The 24,933-nt window shown below is 43.3% G+C and overlaps 1 protein-coding gene and 1 long non-coding RNA gene across 2 annotated transcripts in view; one reads left to right on the top strand and one right to left on the bottom strand.

Annotated features, from left to right (window-relative positions):
- Nucleotides 1-24,933, bottom strand: part of LAMA5 (laminin subunit alpha 5) — a 228,883-nt gene that overhangs the window by 116,456 nt on the left and 87,494 nt on the right. Inside the window, exons 4-8 of the mRNA XM_081196825.1 lie at nt 22,596-22,714; nt 19,003-19,173; nt 16,800-16,897; nt 3,972-4,087; nt 1,366-1,484 (exon numbers count right to left, since the gene is read on the bottom strand). Coding sequence (XP_081052951.1) covers nt 1,366-1,484; nt 3,972-4,087; nt 16,800-16,897; nt 19,003-19,173; nt 22,596-22,714 — 623 coding nt within the window. The remainder of the gene's footprint in view (nt 1-1,365; nt 1,485-3,971; nt 4,088-16,799; nt 16,898-19,002; nt 19,174-22,595; nt 22,715-24,933) is intronic.
- Nucleotides 1,386-13,247, top strand: LOC308588448. The gene is made up of 3 exons (XR_014008774.1): nt 1,386-1,502; nt 1,868-2,059; nt 13,046-13,247. It is a non-coding gene; the product is annotated as an uncharacterized lncRNA (long non-coding RNA).

Genomic DNA, 24,933 nt, shown 5'->3' with positions numbered 1-24,933 from the left:
ATTAAATTTGTGTGCCGCCCTTCATCCAAAGATCACAGGGTGGTTCACAACATAAAAATGCAAAACAAGAACAAAAAACACAAAGCAAAAACGAACGAATAACTCCTCTCCCACAAACACATTTAAAAGATCATAGAATGTTAAGCAGCCCAAGGCATAACTGAAGACAAATGTTTTTGCCTTCGGCTGCACATATACTAAAAATTGGAAGGATGCAGAGAAGATTAGCACCTAAAGGTATGTGATGAAGGAGCAGTGGCGTAGCGTGGGTTGTCAGCACCCGGGGCAAGGCAAGTAATTTGTGCCCCCTAACCCGTGGATTTGCGCCCCCTAACCCTAACCCCCAGATGTTGCACCCAGTGCGGCCGCCCCCCCTGAAACCCCCCACGCTACGCCACTGTGAAGGAGCCAAGTGAACCTCCCAAGAGAAAGCACTGCACAAATGGGGAGCCACCACAGAAAAGGCCCGTTCTCATGTTGCCACCCTCCAGATCTCTCGTGGAAGAGGTCACAAAGAATGGCCTTAGATGCTGATTGCAGGGTCTGGGGCAGTTCATATAACGTAAAAAGGTAAAGGTAAAGGGACCCCTGACCGTTAGGTCCAGTCACGGATGACTCTGGGGTTGTGGCGCTCATCTTGCTTTACTGGCCAAGGGAGCCGAAGTACAGCTTCCGGGTCATATGGCCAGAATGACTAAGCCACTTCTGGTGAAGCAGAGCAGCGCACGGAAACACCATTTACCTTTCCGCCGGAGCAGTACCTATTTATCTACTTGCACTTTGATGTGCACTTTCGAACTGCTGGGTTCGCAGGAGCTGGGACCGAGCAACGGGAGCTCACCCCATCGTGGGGATTCGAACCGCCGACCTTCTGATCGGCAAGCCCTAGGCTCTGTGGTTTAACCCACAGTGCCATCCGCGTCCTTATATAAGTGTATAGTTATATAAAGTATATAGGTGTATAAGGTATATATAAGGTATATAAGGTAGCCTATGTTAATATGGGCCTTGCACATTACATGGTCCTCTAGCAGTACATTTGGGAGGTGAGAGTTCACTCACTAATTACATAAGGAGTGAAGCAGCTCTTGATACTTGAGATATGCTATAATCTGCATTGCGTGTCAGGATCAATGGGCCATCCCTAAAGGATCCTGCCTCCATAAGAGTCTGCATTATATTCTTTTCAGATCCTTTCCAGTTATTTTCCTCTAGGATATAATCTGATAACGTTAAGAGCTCACATTTCCTCTTAACAGGTCTCAGCTTTCTCACGGCCAGTGCAGTAGTTTCACTGGCAATGCCAACAGCAACCCAAGAGACACAAACGCCCTTTGTTCTGCAGCACTTCCAGCCAAGACTTACCTGGCAGTCAATGCATACACCTCCACCTGAAAGCTGACCATCACGATTTGTGCTGGCTTTGTGAAGATCCACCTCTGGGTCATAATAGCAATCATAGGCATGGCCGTTGCAATTGCAGGCTGCGATGACAAGAAAAGGTGAGTTAGAACGGAAGCAGCCTCTGATTTACATATTCTTCCTTCTGTAGTAGGAGAATTAACTGCTGGGTTTTGAATGATGCTTTCTGCCCATTCAACCAGATTGCAGAAGTTCCTAGAGCTGTAACAGTTTTGTATCAACCCAGCTACCTCACTGCTTACCAAGCTCCGGATAATGTATAATGAATAACTTAAATAGCAGCTCAGGGTCCAATACAGGTGTTTTGGGGACCCCATTGTTTACTTTTGTTCCATTGTGAAAACTTCCTCTTCTTCTTCCCACTCTCTGCTTCTTCTTTTGGCCGTGATCGTATAGTGGTTAGTACTCTGCGTTGTGACTGTTTTAATTTAATACTCCATTACAGAATGAATCAGCTGCATCTGCTGGGCGAAGCGCGCGCACTGCTAGGCTAGTGAACAAGAGGTTAAGTTTAAACTCATTTTCAGAATCCTCCCCACTGCACTCCAACAAAAGCCAACGAAGCATGAGAGTGTCAGATTTCTGTTCTCTTTGAACCCTGCATGTGAGTGAAACGCAGGCCAACACCGACCGTCAGGTAAATCAAGTGCGTTCATTTCTGGTTCTGCAACTGCCTGTAACATTAAACAGCTGAATGAACCAGTTCGGGGTTTTTATATATATATAAAAAAATCTACTAGGGGCTGTACCTGTGCTTACGTCACTTGCCAAATCCCCTCGTTCCATTCCCCCTAGAGCAGCGTTTCTCAACCTGTGGGTCCCCAGATGTTGTTGGACTACAACTCCCATCATCCCTGACCACTGATCATGCTGGCTAGGAATGATGGGAGTTGTAGTCCAACAACATCTGGGGACCCACAGGTTAAGAAACACTCCCCTAGAGCTTCCCAGTGGCGTATCTGTGTGGAGCCTCTCTGCAGCCTCCCTCTCGGCTGTAGGTGGGCAGACGCAAGCCCCACACTGCTTGAAAAAGCAGTGCTGAGCTTGCAGGCAGTCTGCCCGCCTCAGGAGAGAAGCGTGGCTCAGGCACACTGCAGGCCCCACGGTGCGACACCCAGTGCCCCCCGCCTCACGTAGTTACGCCTCTGGATTAGGCAGATTCATGGATGAGAGGGCTGTCGAAGGCTACTGGCCATAAAGGCTGGTTGGAGGCAGCAATGTTTCTGGTTTCTGGAAATCACTCGAGGGGAGAGTGCTCCTGCAGTGGCATAGGAAGGGGCGTGCAGGAGTTATTTTTTCAAAAACACATATTTTTGCCATTTCGTCACCCCTCCCTCAGTGATGACACCCGGGGCGACCCGCACCCCCCTTCCTACACCACTGGAGCTTCCCCTTCTTACCCCATGCAACTACTAAGCTTGTTTTGCACCTGACCAAACCCATTTCTGAATCCACTCTCCTGTTCTTCAGTCCTGCTTTGCACCTGTTTTCACCTTCGCTCCATTTCCACGCTGCTCCCCCTTTTTGTGCAATCCCCCACCTTGCACACAAACCGCCCCCGTGGTAACCTCCTGCATCGTCTTCCGCCCGCACACAGCAGCTCCTGAGCTCCCTTTTTCACTTTCCACCCAACTATGAAGCCACCATCCCCTCCTGTTCTTCAGACCCTTTCATGGCCCTGCTTCCATCTTCAACCCCCCCTCCTATGCCTTCTACTCCCTCCTTTTCTACAACACCCTTTGCTCCCCTTCCCCCTCTTGCTTACTCTTCTTAACTCTCCCTTGCACACAGACCAACCTTCCATTTCCATGCCGCTGCCTCTCTCCTATTCTGCAACGCACTTTGGCAGCACATCCCATGCTGATATATGCTACTGCATCTTGAGGATGAACTGGATCTCAAGTGCAAGCTTACCAGTTAGCTTGTTCAGTTAGAGGTCAAGTTCAGTTGATGGATACTGCATTAACTGTCTCCTTGTTGATACATATCTCATCCAAAATACTACACTGAATCTAGAGCTTCATGTTGAAGACAACACATGATACTAGGAGTGGAATACATGATTGTGGGAAGGTACTATGGAATATTTGAGGGCTCCACATCCTTTATCTCTCTCACATGAGGGAAAAGTTTGAAACAGACTCCCCCCCCCTTCAGCATTCCTTCCTTCCTGTTGTAGTTAAACAACAGCAGAAGTTTGAATAAAGAAGTGGTAGTGAGAGAGAGGAAAATGGCAATTTAAAACAAGCAGCTTCTTCATTCTTGCTGTACTCAACCTTTCCCCCTCACATATTCCACTGAATGAAGGTTATTTACTCCAATCTCTGTTGTTTAAAACCACCACTTTCCTCTCAGCTTTCTCCATCTCTTCTTTACTCAAAACTTCTAAATCACCCACTGGTGTTGTGCAAGCTGCCTTCTCTTCCACTCCTCTAGGCCACCCTGACTTCATGCAAATCCAGCATTGTAATGAGGAAATACAAATCCTCCCATGGAGGCTGCCTGATGACAGTCTTACATTTCTATGTATATAGGAAGATAAAACTTACATTCACATTCATTGGCGCTGTCGGTTGTGGCTGGTTTCCATGGCATCTGGTTGAAGCCTGGGCAGCATCGATCACATGACGCTCCACAGGTGTTGTGCTGACAGTCACACTGTAACCTGGCAAGTGAAGACAGAGCATGCTTATTACTCTTGGAGTAGGTTAGTGAATGGCCCCAAACATGCCAATTTTTTATTATAAGAATGAACCTAAGCAGTATCGTTGGCCTTACATCTTTACTTTGCAAGTGGCATCACAGAAATTAAATATTTTGAACAGTAATCACAGATTCTCCATGCAATACTGCATGTCAGAGAATGCTGTTTACAAGTATTACTACAGAACAGAGCCCCCAGTGGATGTGTGAGGCTATTTATTTAATGCATCTCACAATGCACCAGTAAGTTCTGATGTGGTGCACACTGCCAATGAGTGGGAAGGGGCAGGATCCAAATATTCTGCCACAAAAAGCAAAATGCATTGGGCTCCTATCTGACAACTATGAGGAAGAAATACAACTATTACTAGGATCTCTGTGTAATTCATTTTTTGCCAGTAAAAACTTTAAGAGCACTTTTATACAGTCATTTGTGTGCTACTAATGAATGGTATTGGGACTATCTCTAGAAAACTGTGTTCCTCCTCTCTTACTGCCTCTTCTCAAAAACTTCCACTTCACTTATTAAAAAAATAACAACAACAACAACCCTATTGTATCACTGCACTTCAGTTTAACAGCTTTGGAATGTTAATACCAAGAATATCCCCTGGACAAGGACAAATGAGTGGCAGCTGCCCAGAGGGTAGGTGGGAGCAGTGGTTGGAGCAGTACATTGCTGCACAAATGCCATTCATTTCAATGGGAAATCTGCAGGAGAAATTCCTGGCGGATTACGCCTTCCCTGTGATTTTGTTAGCTGAGGTTTGCTCTGACTAAACAGGCAGTTCTAGAGGCGCCAGGCAAGACTTAGAATCTTGTCCTGACTGGGCCATGGTGCCGATTTATTAGGTAAGGTGACATCATGCCATAAACTTGCACTCCACTGTGCCATTATACCCACCCAACAAAAATGTGCTCTGTTGTGTCAGGCTGATGGATAATACAGTTCTGCTCCAGCTTTTATCTGCGCAATTACTCATTTCCCCCTCCAGGCATGCCTCACCCTCCTATGGCACACGCCCGTACAGTTCGCTCATTCAAAACTCAGGGCTTAAAAATAGATGCATTTTATAAAAGCTGTAAGAAATAGACAGAGAGCTGTGGTAGACAGCCCGTTTCAGGTACACACCCATGTATTTCCATTGAGTCCCTGGGTTTGCATGCAGAGCCAATAGTCAGACAGTAGGGGTAAGAGCAGAAGTACAACATCTAAGACGGTCCCCCAACCACCATATGTAGCAGCTGACGATGGGTTGTACTCAACAAGGCTACAGTTCCATCAGCCCAAGGGATTTCACAACAGAATGCTCTCCCCTCCTTTCACATGCCCCCTAGATCTGTTCTGGGGGTTCCCTCACCCCCCTGAAGCACAATTGGTGATAGCACACGAGTAGATAGAGGAAACTAATCCTGGTGCAAATGCGACTATTAAATTGATAACCATCCAACATCAACTTCGTGGCACTCGCACCAACCGTGGAGGAAGGAAATCTGCATCAGCTTTTAAGTTTCCACCACGACTGAACAAATGCTACAGTAATTAGTAAAGATTCTGTATCCTGTATATTTCTCTCTGGTTATCAGAATACTGAATCATTGGTATTCTGATTGGCCATGCTCAGACATCACACTAAACCACAGTTTACAGTGACAAGAACAAGCCTAATTAAGCTTCAGAGTGGCTGGGGCAAACCAGTCAGATGGGTGGGGTGCAAGTAATAAAACTGTTGTTATTGTTAGACTCTCATGCTACACCCTCCTCCTCTGGTGCAACCATGGGGAGACGCTTTAGTTTCCGATTTCTGATTTATCAAGTCTTGTCGTGTTGTCTAAATTCACAAGACATTTTGAAGCACACCATACTAAACAATAACAGGGGTTTCTTGTTCAGATGACACAATAAACTGTGGCTAATGAAAAATGGGCTCCGTGATCACAGCAGATGGTGACAGATGCCAGCTTCTTGGGAGAAAAGCGATGACAAACCTAGGCAGCATCTTAAAAAGCAGAGACATCACCTTGCCATCCATATAGTTAAAGCTATGGTTTTCCCAGTAGTGATGTATGGAAGTGAGAGCTGGACCATAAAGAAGGCTGATCGCCAAAGAATTGGTGTTTTTGAATAATGGTGCTGGAGGAGACTCTTGAGAGTCCCATGGACTGCAAGAAGATCAAACCTATCCATTCTGAAGGAAATCAGCCCTGAGTGCTCACTGGAAGGACAGATCCTGAAACTGAGGCTCCAATACTCTGGCCACCTCATGAGAAGAGAAGACTCCCTGAAAAAGACCCTGATGTTGGGAAAGATGGAGGGCACAAGGAGAAGGGGACGACAGAGGAGGAGATGGTTGGACAGTGTTCTCAAAGCTACCAGCAGGAGTTTGACCAAACTGCAGGAGGCAGTGGAAGACAGGAGTGCCGGGTGTGCTGTGGTCCATGAGGTCACAAAGTGTCGGAAACGACTAAAAAACAAATGAAAACTGGAAACACATGCTTAGAACATGTGAGTCCAAGGCTCACCTTGGCTTATTCTGGTTGTGCCAAATTATGGTTAGCGCAGGGATAGCAGACATGGTGCCCTCCATTCCAATCAACCTGTCATAAGCCTTCATGGGATGAAGTTGAGAGCTCTGGACAAGTAGAAGGGCACACAGGGCCAGCTGCAGAAGCAATTCCACCAGATGAGCCTGTGCAGCCAGTATCCCTCCAGCCCAAGAACATGGCACTGCCATTCTCAGACTTGGTGACCCATTGCAGAAGGCCCAGTAAGATCAGAGCCCGCCCCCCTGCTCCATCACAGTGGGAGACCACTGAAGTTGGCCTATTTAACTGAAAAAGCCCCTTGCAGTGCAACGTGCGCTAACAACTGTGATTTGTGCTTTCGATGGAAAGACATGGGCGTGCATCTAAAGCAGGCTGTATACCTCCCTGTCTATTTGTGATAGTTTTAATAAAGTGCATGTATTTTTAAGCCGTTTGTTCTGAACAAGAGAACAGTGCGTGCGTGTGCCATAGGAGGGAGAGGCAAGCCTGGAGGGGGGAATGAGTAATTGCATGGATAAAAGCCGGGACAAAACTGTATTACCCATCAGTCTGACACAACAGACAGCATTTTTGTTTGGTGGGTAAAATGGCACTGTGGAGTGCAAGGTTCTGGCATGCTGCCACTGTAGAGGGCTGAGCTGAAGTTTGTTGCTGAAGCAACAAGAGAGCCCTGCAGTCATATAGGACAGGATGAGCCTTGCCTCACGTCTTGCCTTGCTTTGCTCAACCTCTCCTTGCATCCAGCCTGAGTGCTGCCTGGCACCATGCCCTGTCTCACTGCAGACCAGAGGATGCAGCTAAAACCTGAAATGTCAATAGTAGGTGATGGTGGGAGTTGTTGCTCACAACATCTGAAGGGCACCATGATGAATATCCCGGGTTTAGGGTAATATCCAAAAGTGTTGAGTGTGTGTTTTAAGATTCAGCAGTTTGGTTGTGGGAGGAAAGTGGGATAAGGATTGTCACTTCTGAGACTGAAACACAAATTTTGAAAGGCCCCATTGTATGAGCAGTTTTCCATTGACATGTTGCATTAGCTGAATGTCTCGCACCTTCTTCACTGGCCAAAATTCAGACAATAGCTGCACACAACAGTATTGGTAAAACCTGCAGAACTTTCGCAAACTCATACACGTTAATGAGGATCTGCAGAAACGTGCTTACCTATTATAAACAGGAACCACATAAAGAAGAATAAAGGAACAGCTGAAGCTGGCACATTCCCTGAGTCAAGTTCTGTGTAAGAGCTCATTGAGAAAAATAGATAGCCAGAGTGAGTGGGCTCCTCAAGCAGGAGGCCAGCTCAGTTTATAAATTTCCCATAAATATGAACTGGCCCATAAAGAAATGTTTATAAAAGGGAATGGTGAGCCTTAAGAGCAAAGGAGAAGGACAAAAGAAACACTCTTGAGCTTCATGAGAGAGAGAAATTAAGATTACATGAACCGCCTTCCTGGATCTGGCCAAGGTATAACTTTCTGCTTCTAGCAGCAACAAACCAGAAGCTTCTAAATCTCCCAGGCAGGATGCAAAGGTCATGCTAATAGCCTCGTATCATTAGCAATGGAACAAGAAGAGCTGGAAGTTCCCTATTCAGAAATAAGAAAAAGAATGATGCATGGAGGGCATTGCACTCTGCAAAACTCTGCTCTGAAGTTTTGGAAAGGGCCTTTGGGAACTGCATTGCATGATGCAAATTCATTCGCTGCTGAACCAAAGCTATAACTCAACATTCACTCCGATAAAAAGCTACAAATGCCTTTAATAACAAACCTCGCTTTTACTGCAACATGAGCAACCCCATCCCACCTTGCCATGTTGACAATTCACAGCATTTGTGCAAAGAAAATTAGCTTGTTTGGGCAGTCAACATCAGATAGTTTGCAACCCTGTAAGCAAGAGCCAGGAAATCCTCTGGTCCATGGGGTCACGAAGAGTCGGACACGACTAAACAACAACAGCAGCAAACCAGTCCAAATACTTTTACTGAGGTACCTATAGCCAGTCCTGATACCTTTCCTACCTTTCAATCCAAGGACTGGTGTCTTTAGCACAGAGAACATGCCTAGAAGTCTAGAAACCCAGAAATAGTTTACATTGCTGGTGGAGATAAGCAAAGACGTCCAGCATGCCTGTCCATTACTGAAACTCCATAGCACCTCATATGTCAAGTGCTCTGTGTAATGAATTACACATCAATGTGCTTACTTCAGTGTTTACATATTTCATTGATTGAATATATACACTTTGGTGGGCTAAACCAGGAATGCACTTCTTTACTGTAACCATTGCCCTTCTCATTGACGTGAAATGTGACTCAGGAACATTCTGTGAAGCAAAGAAAATGCTTTAAAAGGCTGAAGGGCCAGCTCAGCACACACACCCAGTTTAAAGGCAATTTGCTTTTGTGCTGCAAACATCACCCTTGCTCAAATTCTGACAAATGAATTTTGTCTTTACCCCAATGTTTCCAGTATCAATGAGTTTATAATGTTATAATGTCATTTTGAACCCACATTTTTATTTTGAATATATTCTGCAAATTTGTGAGTTTTATTTTCTCTGCACTTTTTGCCAAAGGAAATCATGCAAATAAGCTAAACAAATCTGCTGGCAAAGTAATCACTAAAACGGGCCCATATAACTACCAGTATTTGCTACCTATGGCTCAGGGTGGATTTGATTTAAATCAAATAGATGTAAATCACGATTTACATCACGATTTAAATCACTAGTCAGTAAGACTTGATTTGAATAATTTTTTTTTCAGAAAGACTCATTCTTGTTGGTATAATCTTAATATTTACAACCAGATGAAGGTTTCATTTTTTGAATAATAAATTTTCAGAGTAGTTCTTACAGTTATATCAAAAATTACTGATTTGGTTATACTATTAGAAATACAAAGACAGATATTTATGAAATTATGGTGAGGTTTAATAAGTTAACTGCTTATATTTGGACCTTTCTGCTGTACTTTATTGGAAGGAGAAAAACAATCATTTCCCTAATAACAATTCAAACAATTTATTTAACTAAAACAGTAACATTATAGCATATGTGCCCATGTTTTTGTTACCTGATGTGGTTAAACATTTTTTAAAAAAAGCTTACACTGAGTTTTAGCACACATGAAAAACTTGAAACAAATTCCTGATGACTAGCCTTTGGACTATAATGTAACTTAAATAGAAAACTATCTTTAGAAAGATTTTTCCTCCAAAAGCAGTTTATTTGAAAAATCCAATCTAAATTTTAAAAATCTGATTTTTTAAAAAAAAAATCATTGATTTTTATTCACCCTGCTATTGCTGAAGGTCCAGGTGCCAATAAGGAATGATAACATGGAAAGTAATCCAGAAGAAATTGTTTCTATAAGCAGCCTGCAGCAAAGACCATGCACTGGGCTCTCCAAACCCACTGATGAGCCAATCCGCAGTTTTAAATAAGCCTGCATATAGCATGGTGCAGATAATGCAAGGTTGCAGGTTTGATCCCCACAGGCGACAGCTGCATTTTCCTGCATTGCAGGGGTTGGACTTAGATGACGCTTAGGATCCCTTCCAACTCTACAATTCCATATGTGCTGATGTCAGATTTATACTTTAAAAAATTACCCTTCCTATCTAAGCTTGCTTATTAACAAGGAATTCTTGCCTTGGAATCGTTATCTCTCATAGCTGAGTAAGGAACTCGCATCAAAACTTGTATATGGAAGGGGGGTGGACAAAGGAGATAGAAAGTATAGGTTGCGTTATACTAGACTTCATTGTTTTTTCTAGTACAGTGGTACCTCGGTTTATGAACTTAATCCATTCCGGAAGTCTGTTCTTAAACCAAAGCCATTCTTAAACTGAGGCACGCTTTCCCTAATGAGGCCTCCCGCCGCCAGTGCCCTTCCACCGTTTGGCTTCTGTTCGTAGACTGAGGTAAAGTTCACTAACCGAAACACTAATTCTGGTTTTCCGGAGTTCGCAAAAGTACAGTGGTACCTCTGGTTACGTACTCAATTCGTTCTGGAGGTCCGTTCTTAACCTGAAACTGTTCTTAACCTGAAGCACCACTTTAGCTAACGGCGCCTCCCACTGCCGCCGCACGATTTCTGTTCTCATCCTGAAGCAAAGTTCTTAACCCGAGGTACTATTTCTGGGTTAGCGAAGTCTGTAACCTGAAGCGTATGTAACCTGAGGTACCACTGTATACTGAATAGTTCGTAAACAGGGCTGTTCTTAAACCGAGGTACCACTGTACAGCTGTATGCATAAGCCACACATCTCTTTCAAGAAGTAAACACACCCTGCCAAAATTTCTCTAACTTCCCTAACAGAAAGGTTACCCAGGGGAATGGCACCAAGAGAGATATGCTGCCCTGTAGGAAGGCTGCTTGGAATCAGCAGTGCCCTCCCCATCGTCAGATGAGGTAGGCAGAGTTGGAAGGGGACTGGGATGCAGAGAAATCAAAACTGGCTGAGTCCATCTTCGTGCTGGGTGATGGCACTCTTTCTCTCTGTCCCAATTCCATGCCTTCATTTGTCCACCCACAGCACTGATTATCCGTATATTACCCCTGCCGCATCTACGTGAATACAGCGCAAAAGAATGTCCATTTCCACATTGCAATCAGACACACCCATTGGGGGCAGGGAATGCATAGACAGTAGCATCCGGGTTTCGCTGAAGTCATTAGTGGAACCTCTGCCAAGTTCAGCAGGGAATCCCTGGAGTTTCCCCCCAAAAAATTCCTTTCAGACTGCAGGTAAAGTGTGGTCTCTCCCTGCCAAGAAATCTTTTTGGGTGGTGCAGCTGCTTCGTTATACAATATTGCTAAGAGATACATCCAAGCATTGCTAGAACACAAGGGGGAATCAAATCAATACTTTTTTTATTTATTCTTTCAGGGTAGGGAGAGGTGCCAAATTCAGACAAGAACTCTCTTTATTTTCATTTTCTTTTCTTTTTTACTGATTCCATATTGGCTGGAGACCACTAGAGTCGTAATGTTAGAAGATGGCTGGGAGAAAAATAAAACCACTGTTTGTGGGAAGGAACGTGCAATCCTTTGAGCCTTGCTCAATAGAGGGAGCCTTTTCAGTGCCTAGACAGTGAAGACCCTGAAAAACTCACTGGGTAACTTATCCTGAACTCTTAGAATAACAAGGCCATGAAAATTTTGCGAAACAATAGTTAGGCAGTAGTTTTTTTGAATACCTAGACAGCTTACTGTAGAGGGGCAATGCATGATTTACACTGGGAGAGCGTTACTATTCTTGTTCTGTTTCTTTTATCTATATAGATTTGCTGAATGTGTCAAAACGTTTGTTTGCCTATGGCTTTAAACAATGAAGTTTATTCACTCAATAGTTAGGCAGAAACGTCCGAAAATTCTTGAGTTTCTAGATTGAAATTGAGTTCTGGTCAGGACTGGCCCTACCATTAGGCAAACTGGGGGAGCGTGCCTCAGGCAACAGAATTCAGCGTGCTACTGAACTCCAGAAAAGTACTAAAATCTAGTAATTGAGCCATTTTGTGTGCATTCATAGAACACGCAACCATACACACAGAGGCTGTTTTTGGAACTGGAATGCTACACATGGGTTCCTACTATGGGCTATTACTGACAACAGGTCTTACTTACAAAGCCAGACAGTTCTTATCAATAAAGGGAAATTCCATTCATTATCATGAGCACACGGCAAAGTCTGAGAGTAGGGAGGGGGTGGGGGGGACAGCTTGCCCAAATGCACCCTGCAAAACAGCTGACCAAAAACTTCATAGTTAACAGCTCCTTTTTGGAACAGTCACCTGACCCAACACTTTGCCTGTATGGTCATATCAACAACACAGAGGGCGGAGGTTCTGTGCCGTCCTGGGCTAAACCTTCTGGAGAGGCAAGGAATTCCTGCCTTAGTGCGCTTTCAAAAAGAGTTATGGTAAAACATCCGATTATAAGTTATACAATCATGATTGATACACATTGCAAGAGATTTTTAAAAAAATGTTTGAAAAGCATTAGCATCTTTATTTGGTTGTTTGCACTGGAATTAGAAACCAAAGGGTGTTTAAATCTCTTCCATTTGGACAAGTTTTATATCTACTCAAGTTAATGATTTTTTTATACTGAAGCCTATGGATGACAAAGGCTTGACTCCTGAAGAGGATTTTATTTCGAAAGCTTTCTGGCCGATTCATCTAAATAGCACTTATTTCTAAATGTCATCTGACCTGTAGGTAGAATACAGAAGTGCATTCTTAATATTTGTCTGTATGTTTCATCATAGTGTTTTAGGTAAGTCTGCTTTTTGAAGTTGTATTGTGTTAAGGAAAGCAGAACTCCCCCCCCCCCCGTTTTTGTCTGTGCTCTTTCAAAATGCAGGTGAAATGTGTTCCCATTTCAGCCTCAAATACATGCTGAGGCCGGCCATATCCATACCAAGAAGGAATGAGGCTTGCTTCTCACCAATTCACTGCAATGGAATAGGGACTCCTGCCATAATGAGCTGGCTGACATCAGAGACCAGGAACATTTCACCTCAGGAAGCAGAGCTGGAATGAACAGCCCTCCCATTCTCTCCAGGGCGCTTAGGGTCTCAAGGCACCAGCAACAGAAAACAGCACCCTTAGAGGGTCCCAGCCCACATTCCCAGTATAGGCCATTTAGCTCTAGAGAGGCTGATCAGCACAGCTGCCCTTAGTCAAACCTTGGTTTCAAACACTGGTTAAGAAGAAAACCCTGGTTTGGGGTAGTTGCCTATGATGGTGTTATGCTTACATGTGTGTCTTATGGGGGAGTTGGAGATTCATGCTGGAGAGGAAAGGATTTAAAGAAGGAGTTTGTAATTCTCACAGTTTGCTCCCATTTAGGAGATTGACAAAGATACCAATGCATTTCCCGGTCATTCCTAATGAACAGAAAGAGTCCACTTGAATGAATAGCCAGGCACGGTGCCCAATATTACGGAACTTGGAGGCTCAAATGCTTATCCTAATTTTGACAGGCTCACGGTGGAAATATTGGACCCTATAAAGTATGGTGGCAGTTATTTATGAAAACTCTGACCTTGAAAGAATTCTTTACCAACAAACGGATAGTTCAGTCTCTCCTATTCTTAATTATGTTTAGTCTGCTATAAACCAAATAAATAAGTCTGCAGTACCTATGACTAAACTTCTCAGGCTTTCAAGGCAACTGTTCTCCTCTGTAGAATTAAGTAGTGCTCTTGATCACAGTCTGGGACCATGATGTTAAAGAAACAACGTAGTAGACATCAGGCAACTGTGTTGATGGGAAGCAGAAAGGAGAGCAAATCTGTTGTTGTTTGCAGGGACAGGGAGGCAGAGTGAGAAAGAGCAAAACAGCAGCCTCTAGAAAAGGAGGCAGCTACACAGCAAAGTCTCGTTTCAGCCCCTACTCGTTTTCCAAATGCAAGGAATAAGGCAACATTTTCCATTCTCATTATCTCCCGACAAATTTAGGTGATAGGGATATGAGCCGTCTCTTATCATTCATATGTGAGTGTCTAAAAATCCAGACATGATGAGGGCCAGGGACTGGAACCAAGTTTGTGCTCCTGTGTCCTCAAGAACAAAGTTTTGGCTCTGATTCCCGCTAATCATGTGCTTTGAATATTTTCTGTGAGTAGGTATTACAAGAGCTAAAAATGCCCAATGAAAACTTTTTTCCCTATTGCTCTTGGGAAGCGTATTTTAAACTCCCCCCTGGCCAAGAAACAATACTGCAGAACATAAAGCCACCTTTGCAACAGTGAACTCTAGATATAAACAATGCAATCCTAAGCAGATCTGTTGTTGTTGTTTAGTCGTTTAGTTGTGTCCGACTCTTCGTGACCCCATGGACCAGAGCATGCCAGGCACTCCTGTCTTCCACTGCCTCCTGCAGCTTGGTCAAACTCATGTTGGTAGCTTCGAGAACACTGTCCAACCATCTCATCCTCTGTCTTCCACTGCCTCCCGCAGCTTGGTCAAACTCATGTTAGTAGCTTCGAGAACACTTTCCAACCATCTCGTCCTCTGTCGTCCCCTTCTCCTTGTGCCCTCCATCTTTCCCAACATCAGGGTCTTTTCCAGGGAGTCTTCTCTTCTCATGAGGTGGCCAAAGTATTGGAGTCTCAGCTTCATGATCTGTCCTTCCAGTGAGCACTCAGGGCTGATTTCCTTAAGAATGGATAGGTTTGATCTTCTTGCAATCCACAGGACTCTCAAGAGTCTCCTCCAGCATCATAATTCAAAAGCATCAATTCTTTGGCGATCAGCCTTCTTTATGGTCCAGCTCTCACTTCCATACATCACTACTGGGAAAACCATGGCTTTAACTATATGGACCTTTGTTGGCAAGGTGATGTCTCTGCTTTTTAAGATGCTGTCTAGGTTTATCATTGCTTTTCCCCCAAGAAGCAGGCGTCTTTTAATTTCGTGACTGCTGTCACCATCTGCAGTGACCTACTCAGATGTAAATCCTACTAGGTAAATGCATTTAGGATTGAAGCCTAAGGCTGAAGTTCTTAGAAAACCAAACAAAGAAGAAGGTAGATGAAATGCTTAAAAGCTGAACATAAAAGCAGGGCGATGGTCTATCATCTTTAAGGAAGAAATCAAATGCAGATGGTAGAACTAGATCAATCAAAGAGAAGAAGGAAGCAAGGGGCAACTGGTCTATAATATGTTACATATATAATGCAAAGTGCATTGCAAATTGTGAAATAGTAGATTTTCACAAAGAAATATTTATTGCTCGTGATCACATGGGAAGTTGTGGAGGTGTGGAACTTCCAAATAAGCCACAGATAAAACAGACAGGAAATTTATAGCGCCAGTCTGTAGCAAGTAAACATATTTAGCAGTGTTCTTCAAGGTGCCTATCCTGGCAAATTGTAAACAGTCACAAATCTGAAGGCTACTGGCTTTGATGGCTATGTGCTTCCTGCATGTGGAGGGCAGTATGCCTCTGAATACCAGTTGCTGGAAACTGCAAGAGAGCATAGTGCTGCTGTTTGTGGGAACAGGATGCTGGAGTAGGTGGGACTTTGGACTGACCCAGAAAGCCTCCTCTTATCTTCTCCTATTTGCTCTGGACATCCAGTGTGATCACCCAACTCACATCTTCTCATGAAATCCTTGTTTTACACAATGTAGACTCAACCCTGTATGCTTCAGAATCGGATCAATCTGAGGCTGGTTTATATACTGAACTGAATCACTGCAAATTCTGTTCTGAATGTTATACAATGATACCTCGGTTTATGAACTAAATCTGTTCTGGAGGTCCGTTCTTAAACCAAAACTGTTCTTAAACTGAGGAGCGCTCTCCCTAATGAGGCCTCCCGCCGCCGGTGCCCTTCCACCATTCAGATTCCGTTCTTAGACCGAGGTAAAGTTCGCAAACCAGGACACTGCAAAACCAGAAGTAGTGTCCTGGTTTGCAAACTTTACTTCGGTCTAAGAACGGAATCTGAACGGTGGAAGGGCACCGGCAGCGGGAGGCCTCATTAGGGAGAGCGCTCCTCAGTTTAAGAACAGTTTAAGAGTTCGTAAACCAAATCGCTTGTAAACAGGGCTGTTCTTAAACCAAGGTACTACTGTATTCTTTCCTTCTACTTGTCAGAGACTTTAAAGTTCTGTTGAAGGACTAAGAAAACATTTTTTCTTATATCAGCTCAATAAACAGTTCTGGGTTTGCAACAAAAAGCTAACTGACCGCCGTTCTGGGTAGCACATGACTCTGGTTCAAGTGATTTGGTTTGACTCATATTTGAATGTTGCATGAGCCGCTGTATTTGGTTAAACTCTCAGTATGACAACATAATCTAGGTGAAGTTGGCAATATAGGAGGCAGTTGTGGTGATGGAGTAAAGTGCAAATTAGCATGGGGAGAATCTTGCTTTAGAATGCAGCTAATCTATCTATCTATCTATCTATCTATCTATCTATCTATCTATCACATTACACCTTGTCTTTCGGCACAACTGGCTGTGCTGACTTACAGCAAAATTCATCTTTCAGTCCCTCCATTGCATGATGAACCTTGTTTCCCTTTCACCAACTATCCTTCTTAGTTCAATTCTTTACATATCAGTCTATCTAGGCATGGTGTTTTCCAACAGAAGTCTTACCTATAAGGATCCGTGGGGTCTTTGGCATCGCAGACGTCAGCGTGACCATGGCATACGCACCGTCCTCCAATGCTGATATCTTTGATGCTGTAGTAATACTAAAAGATCGCGGAATGGTTTGTCCTTGTCACTTTGCAGACATCGGCCATATATTCTCTCCCATACAAAGGAATAAACTCATGGCACAAATGCCCAACTACTTCAAGTTAAATAACTCAAACTTTGTCAGTGATAGGATTCCATCTGACGCATCCTTTACAAAATTATTCTTGAATGATGGATGCATCAGTCAAAGAAGTATTCCTTACAGGAAGAGCAGAGTAATATTAGCACCTCTGCCCTGCCTGGTAATTGCCCACACTGGCTATTATACAGGGTGTGAGAGAGGATCAGAGGCTTACAGTGTCATGGCAACAGTATTCATAACTCTGCTTATCACAATGCAGCTTTAGGGTGACATCACAGAAACGTCATGGGCTGCATACTGAGCAACAGACAAGATAGAGGCACTAGCAGGTCCAATGTGGTATATGGCCTAATGAAGGCTCCAAGGGCCAGACAGGGCATTCAGGGCATTCAGCCTCTAAGGCTGAAGTCCCATCCCCCTGGCTTAGTAAAACTGACGGCCCAGGACATTATGCCAGGCAAGGCTAAACAATTTGCAAAGTTCGCTCTTTATTGTCTCTGTTCTAAGAACAGACCACCATCAGTCTGAAAAATATCAATAAATACATTTTATTTTTTTTCTGTATGCTTGGATAAAAGCATGCAGGGCTTGAAAATCTGCAGAGCCTCTGAACAGATATTTAATGACCTAGTTAATCTCTCTCATTTTGTGTGGGAGGAGCACGACAACACCCACCCCTACCAAGGGGAACCAATAGGTTTTATTTCTTTAAATAATACTTTGGGGCATTTCTTCCTTCGTCTGGCAGCACCAACTGCATACTTAAAGCCTCTTCAGTGCAGGCTACAGTAAGTAACACCTGCTGGTTATTGCAGAGCTAACAAACAAGCAGACTGGGATATCCCCCATGCTGGACTTTGCCAAGGAAGTTGTGTGTAGCAATCAGCAGGTGCCTCAAGTGTTGTCGTGTGGGTGGCTTTGTTTGTTTGTTGGCAACCAATGTTCTCCCCGCAACCCCCAAGCAGATTGCAGATTTATTACTCTAGACATCTGCATATAACTCTCTCCACAACTGTGTTGTTTGGTAGACTGCAACAAGGATCTCAAAGTCCAAAATGTCTCTCCATAGGAAGGGTTGAGCTGTTGGTCATGCATAATTGGGTTTGTGGGTGGGAATGTTACTTAACAAAGTATCACACATATGTATAAAGGGTTAGGAACTTTTAAATTGATCAAGGAATTTTTTTGTAGTTTAATTTTTTTATTAAATTTCTTTTTATAATCTATTAAATAATTTTGGTCCTAATAGGTTCAGAATAGGCTTAAATTCATGCATGAATGTGCTACTGAGCATATATTCCAAAGTGATATCTAGTCCATGACAGAACGTTAAAATCTTTTTGATGAATTTTACATGCTATTTTTAATCAGCTGACCCTGACATTTTTTCCTGTGTTTCACCTTACCCCATGTGAACTTTATTGCAAGCAGAAAAAATCAAGCCCAAATGCAAGATATAAATCCTGTTGTATATACTGCAGCCATTTACATGCACATAGTATTGCCATTTATTACAACACGCCCTCACTTCCGTATGGGAAACTGGTAACATGCAAAGTGCAATTTAAATCCAGGTCACCCAGGAACAAGTCCTGTAGACCACTCAGGCTACTGATGCCCTAATTTTACCTTTAATCTTGAGATATATTTTTCATCATCATCATCATCATCATCATCATTATTAAACATTAGTGAATCTAATCTGATAACAACATTGATTAACTGTTTTCTGTTTGTCCTGAACAGGAACTACTCAGAGAAGACCCCACTGAAAATAATGAATATGGCTAATGAAGGTCCATTAATTTCAGTATGTCTACTCTGGCTAAAACTTAGTTGGATACAACCCTGTTATTCACGGTAGTCATTTGGAAGATGAATAAATGTGTAGAACCTTTTCCCATGGAAGGATACCATGGTACTCTGTACATTTACTCATCTCTCAAATGTTTCCAAAAGCTACTGCTCCCATGCAGATTTGACTGATAAGCAAAGAGGAGCCTAGAAGCATCTCACCCTTCTGGTCACGGTCGGGTCTCGTAAGGCCTTTCCCATCAGATGCCCAAGTAGGGTGTTAGTCCGCAAGAAGCGTAATCGAATGTTGGTGGCTTTGGTGAAATTCCTTAGCAGAGGAGAATAAGAGAAGTTCATGGCTCCCGGACGCCCGTTCACCAAAGAGACCACAATCTGTAGAAGCAGAGTGAAAAAGAGAGGAATATTTCAGGTGATAGAAAATGTGTGTGTTTCTCAGTCCGGAAATATGCTTCACCATAGCAGTGGATCAGTACAATTCTCATCTACTCATTTAAATTACAGTGGTACCTCGGGTTAAGAATTTAATTTGTTCTGGAGGTCCGTTCTTAACCTGAAACTGTTCTTAACCTGAAGCACCACTTTAGCTAATGGGGCCTCCTGCTGCTGCCACGCCGCCGGAGCATGATTTCTGTTCACATCCTGAAGCAAAGTTCTTAACCCGATGTACTATTTCTGGGTTAGCGGAGTCTGTAACCTGAAGCGTCTGTAACCCGAGGTACCACTGTACAGTGGTACCTCGCAAGACGAATGCCTCGCAAGACAAAAAACTCGCTAGACGAAAGGTTTTTCCGTTTTCAATTTGCCTCGCAAGACGAAATTTCCCTATGGGCTTGCTTTGCAAGACGAAAACGTCTCGCGGCTTTGTTTCCTTTGTCTAAAAACAAAGACATGTTTTGTTTATAAAGTTAATTTATTTTCCCTTCAATTTTTGAACTGCTCTTTACAGTATGTGTGACTTTAAAGAGCAGTTAATAAACTGTTGTTGTACCAAATTTGGCTTTGTTTCGACTTTTTTTGACCATAGGAACGCATTAATTGATTTTCAATGCATTCCTATGGGATTTCGTGATTCGCAAGACGAAAAATTCGCTAGACGACAAAAATTGCGGAACGAATTAATTTCGTCTTGCGGGGCACCACTGTACACTATACTACTATGATCAGAGCAAGTAACAATGGAAGAAATTCAGCATTGCACTGTTAAAAATGTTGTATCAGTGCAAGTATTTCTGTTTGTACAACAGAACAATCTCTCCTCCCACACCACACTGTTCTAGGGATTCTCCCTACCCCCCCCCCCCGAGTTAATTTAGGGGGTGGGGAAAGAGGGGGGAAGCCCCATTGCACTAGCAGAAATCTCTGAGTGGGTTTCTGCTAGTGCGACCTGTTAACCGAATCCAGCCCAATATATTCTTCTCTTATTCCTCCATGCAGCAAACCTCAGAGGTAAGTCACAACTGCTCCCATTTAACAGATAAGGAATTGAGGACAAAAGATTATGACTCACGCAAAGCCATGCTCATGGCTCAATTGAAATGTCAAAAGCTTTCCAGATCTAGATCTAACATTCTTAATCAAAATATATCGCTGGTTCTCTGTAAATGGTCTTTCAATAATGTAAGCAATTATCAACTTGACTCTTGCACACAAAACAGGAAAGTACAAACTACAGAAAAGTAAACTGACCAGTTATAGCTTGCCATTGAAAAGTAAGTGGGGTTGGTATAACCAGGTTGATCCAAGCTAAGTTAGCTGAAGATTCTTGTTCGCTGTCAATGGCTACTAACCATGATGGCTATGTACTATCTCAATGGTTGGAGGTGGTGTGCCTCTGAACAGCAGCTACGTACAGGGAATCACAAGTGGGAAGAGCGCTGTTGGACTGTGGTCCTGCTTGTGAGCTGCCCATAGGACTTTTGGTCTGATGCCACAGGGTTCTTATGTTCTTACATTCTTATTGAGATCAGTGGGATAACTTAGTCAGGATTTAAGACCCACTAATTCATTCCAAAGGGATTCAATTCAGCATACACCATGTCGCCAAGCGATGGAAAAAATATCTCAGCTGTAATCCACTTCAGCATTCGATACGGCAAACTTAAGATATCATGCCAATATCACATACAATTCTGGATTTCTTAATTTAAACATCCTGCCATTTTCACAAAGGCATGGTATCTCAAAGGGTATGTGGGGAATGAGTAAGGCACAAGGCAACAGAGACCTTAGCTGCAATGAACAAAATCCCATACATGGATTGAATCTGTTTCAACTGAGCTGCACTCCATTCCAATCTGAGCAGCTGCTAATCAAATCTCTCTTTATTATTTTACCCAGTGCTGAAAAATAGAAACATGCCCTTAAAAATTGAATTAATCCCTTTGGTAAAAATTAACCAAAGTAATTCTGCACTTCCTTGCGTTCCCAGACCTTGTCGTCCCTCCCCCAGTAAATCGCCCCCCTCATCCTGCTTAAACAGAATGCTTTGAGGACAAGCATGTCTGTGGTTGAATGAACTCTTTACACCCCACCGCAACCCTTTACCAATTGCAGCAGAGTCTGTGTCCTGGAACACAGCATCGGCACAGCTGGAGGAGTTCCGCCAGCATGACTCAAGATTACAGCAGAATTTAGCAACAGGATGTGCCAGAGTTTCCCAGGCGCAATATCCCATGGCCTATTATCAGCTTTGGATAACTCAAGAAACATTCAGAAAGGTAAAGTTCACTGGACAGGGCGACAGCTTGCTTATCTCCCAAGAGAAAGGAATATCGCCGCAGAGCCTATCTTCCATTTCCATGACTCTTCTGGGCAAGAATGGAATTGGACAGACGGTACAGAGTTTGAGATCCCAAGAAACCAATCTTTCTTTTCTTAAAATAATTTCTATGTCTCATGGCCGCAGAATATGGTTTGGAAAGGCACAGCTAATGCTTGAAGGAGATTTAGAAACCAAAGGCTAGACAGAACTTACAATGGCTTGTAAGGCTCTATACAGTTCTTTATTTGATGTGCCTTTCCTCCCCCCCCCCATTAGTAATAACAATAACAATAGCTATATTATTAATAATAATAATAATAATAATAATAATAATAATAATAATAATAATAATACCCCACCCATCTGGCTGGGTTTCCCCAGCCACTCTGGGCGCCTTCCAACAAAATAGTAAAATACAATAGTGTGCCAAACATTAAAAGCTTCCCTAAACAGGGCTGCCTTCAGATGTCTTCTAAAAGTCTGGTAGTTGTTTTTCTCTTTGACATCTCTTTGATATCACAACAACCCTGTAAGGCAAGTCATTTTATTCCCACTCTATAATTCCAATAGTATAGATAGGTTTGTCCGAGGTTACCCAGTAATAATATTCAACACTCTGTCTACAGGCTCATGCTCTCCGAAACATCAACATATGGAAACCTGGGTTATCCTTCATACCTTATGTTAATTCAGCATTGATCATTTTAAATACAGGACTTGAACTGGGTGGTGTGGGGGGGGTTTGGGGGGGAAGAGAAATCCTACAAAAATTAGGCTAATTTGCATCTGAAAACTGTCAGTTTCCATAGTTTCTGGTGCCACAGATCAAATTAAGCATGCTAATTTTACTCGTATTTATTAAAGAATGCTAAAAAGTTTCAAACTGCTATGCTTGTCAAATCCATTCATAGTTACTACTGAACTTACAAAGCAAGTTTTTTTGTTTTTTTGCAGAAAAATTAAGCACAGGGGAAAAATCCGACCCACATTCACTGCTTTGATGCACAGCCGGACAAAAAATTAAAGAGTTTACCTCGCCGTTCTCCAAGGGCACAATTCGGGAGTATTCAGTGGTGCAGATGGCGTCGTCGTCTTTGGTTATCCGTTCCACAGTCCTCAGGCCAAATTTCTCTATACAATCTCTCTTGGAAGCTATTGAGCAGAGAAGTCAAGAGGGGAACATTTTAGTTGTGTAAAATGAAATATTAATTATATTCTGCAATTGTATTAGAACTTCCAAATATTCAAAGCACTTCATCTACTTCACTCCAGTGTAATCCTCATGTCATCCCTGTAAAGCGGATCAATATTATCTTCCAATAGTAGTATATTTAAAAACCTTCCTTGGGGTTTTTTAAAGCAGAGGTTGGATGGCCATCTATCATGGATGCTTTAGCCGAGTTTCCTGCATTGCAGGGGGCTGGACTAGATGACCCCCAGGGTCCCTTCCAACTCCACAATTCTACGATTCTATGATTCCTGAGGCTGAGGGAGAGTAGCTTGCCTAAGGCTACCTAGTGAGTTTGTGGCAGAGGCAAGTATAAAAAAGAACTCCCTGGTTTCTTTGATAGGACACGACACCAGCTCTCCAGCATAAGATAGGACAAACACAGAAAACAGACATGGAGCACTAGGGATTCACAGTGATATACGATATATGATATCTTTATTGTCATAGTCCCATGCAGAACAATGAAATTGAAAAACTACATAAAACATTCAAAACCCCCTAAAAACTCTGGAACCCCATTTTAAAATACACTATACTATAGAGACCCCTTATGCTGCGTTTAGAACCAGAATTGCATTTGCGTAGAAACTGTTTCTCAGGCGGCTAGTCCTGGACTTTATAACCCTATACCTTCTTCCAGAAGGCAGAAGCTGAAAGAGATCATTTCCGGGGTGCGCACTATCCTGCACTATCTCTTCCGCTTTCTAATGGCACCTGGCAGCATAGATTTGATCTAAGGTGGGAAGAGTGTACCCAATTATTCTCTCTGCAGTTTTTACAACCCTGGGTAGCATTGTTTTTTCCCTGACCGTGCAGCTCCCAAATCACACACACAAACCATAAGTAATACACTCTCCACAGTACAATGGTAGAATGCCACCAACAGGTCCTTTGAGAGATTGTTTTTCTGGAGGATTCTCAGAAAATATAACCGCTGCTGTGCTCTCTTCATCAGGTCTTTGTTTTTCTCCCCAAGTTAGGTCGTCTCTCAACTCCATTCCCAGAAATCGAAGCACCGAGACCTGTTCCACGCACTTCCCCTCAATAATCAAGCTCAATCAAGCTCAAACAGGGAGCTTTGTTTAGGGAATATCCTACAAAGTGCAACGGTGGCTACTTTGGGGAAGGGTTGTGATGCAATGAGAGAGCATCTGCTTCGCATGCAGAAGGTACCAGGTTCTCTCCCCAGCAACTCCAGGTAGGGCTGGGAGACAGCCCTGTATGAAATTCTGGAGAGCCACTTCCGGTCAGTGTAGACAAGTAATGAGCAAGGTGGACCAATGGCGTGACTCATCTTATGATTCCTATGCATTTGCGAAAGAGCCATTAGTTGGCACTCTGAAAAGTGCCTGAAAACCTGCAATGCTGGTGCAAAGGAACATGGACCTGTCTTCCTTATCCCTGCAGTTTTTACAAGAATGCAAGCCCCATGCAGATTTGGAGATGGAAATCTTACTATCCCAGGCACAGGTCCCAACCCACTCCCTCAAGACCCGTCCAGAAACAGCTGCAGAAGGAACTGAGCTTTTGATTCCTGCCAAGAATGGCTAAGCTAACTGGCTACGCTAAGGAAGACATGCTACAGTTCCCCTTGAACTCCCCACCCACCACCCACCTCCAAATCTTGGAACTGACACCACAGTGGTTCTCTAATGGAAGATAGCTGCCCAGAGTGGCTGGGGAAGTCCAGCCAGATGGGCAGGGTATAAATAATAAATTGTTGTTGTTGTTATTGGGCATTGCTGGGTAAACAGCTCCAGAGCGTTCATGAACCGGTAAGAGAGCTAGGTATCAAATAAGAACCAAAAATAAGTAAAATGATCACCATGAAATATGGCATTTCAGCGTAGGCTACATGGATTTAGAGGGCCTAATATACCATATTTTTCGCTCCATAAGACGCACCTAGTTTTTAGAGGAGGAAAACAAGAAAAAAAAATTCTGAACAAAACAGTGGGTGTATGATTTTTGGTGGTTCATGCTTTGGCCACAGACATGATATGTGATTTGACGGTGAGTTTGGGGTAGCCCAATGCAAAAATCCTGAGGATCCATGTGGATCTGTGCTTTGTAACCACCTTTTTTGCGCCATTGCGGCCCCACGAAACAATGGGTGTGTGATTTTTTTGGTGCAGGCTAT

Source organism: Podarcis bocagei (genome assembly GCF_964188305.1).
Source record: "Podarcis bocagei genome assembly, chromosome: 5".
In the NCBI taxonomy this organism is placed as follows: Eukaryota; Metazoa; Chordata; class Lepidosauria; order Squamata; family Lacertidae; genus Podarcis; species Podarcis bocagei.
This window is presented reverse-complemented; position numbering and strand designations above follow the sequence as displayed.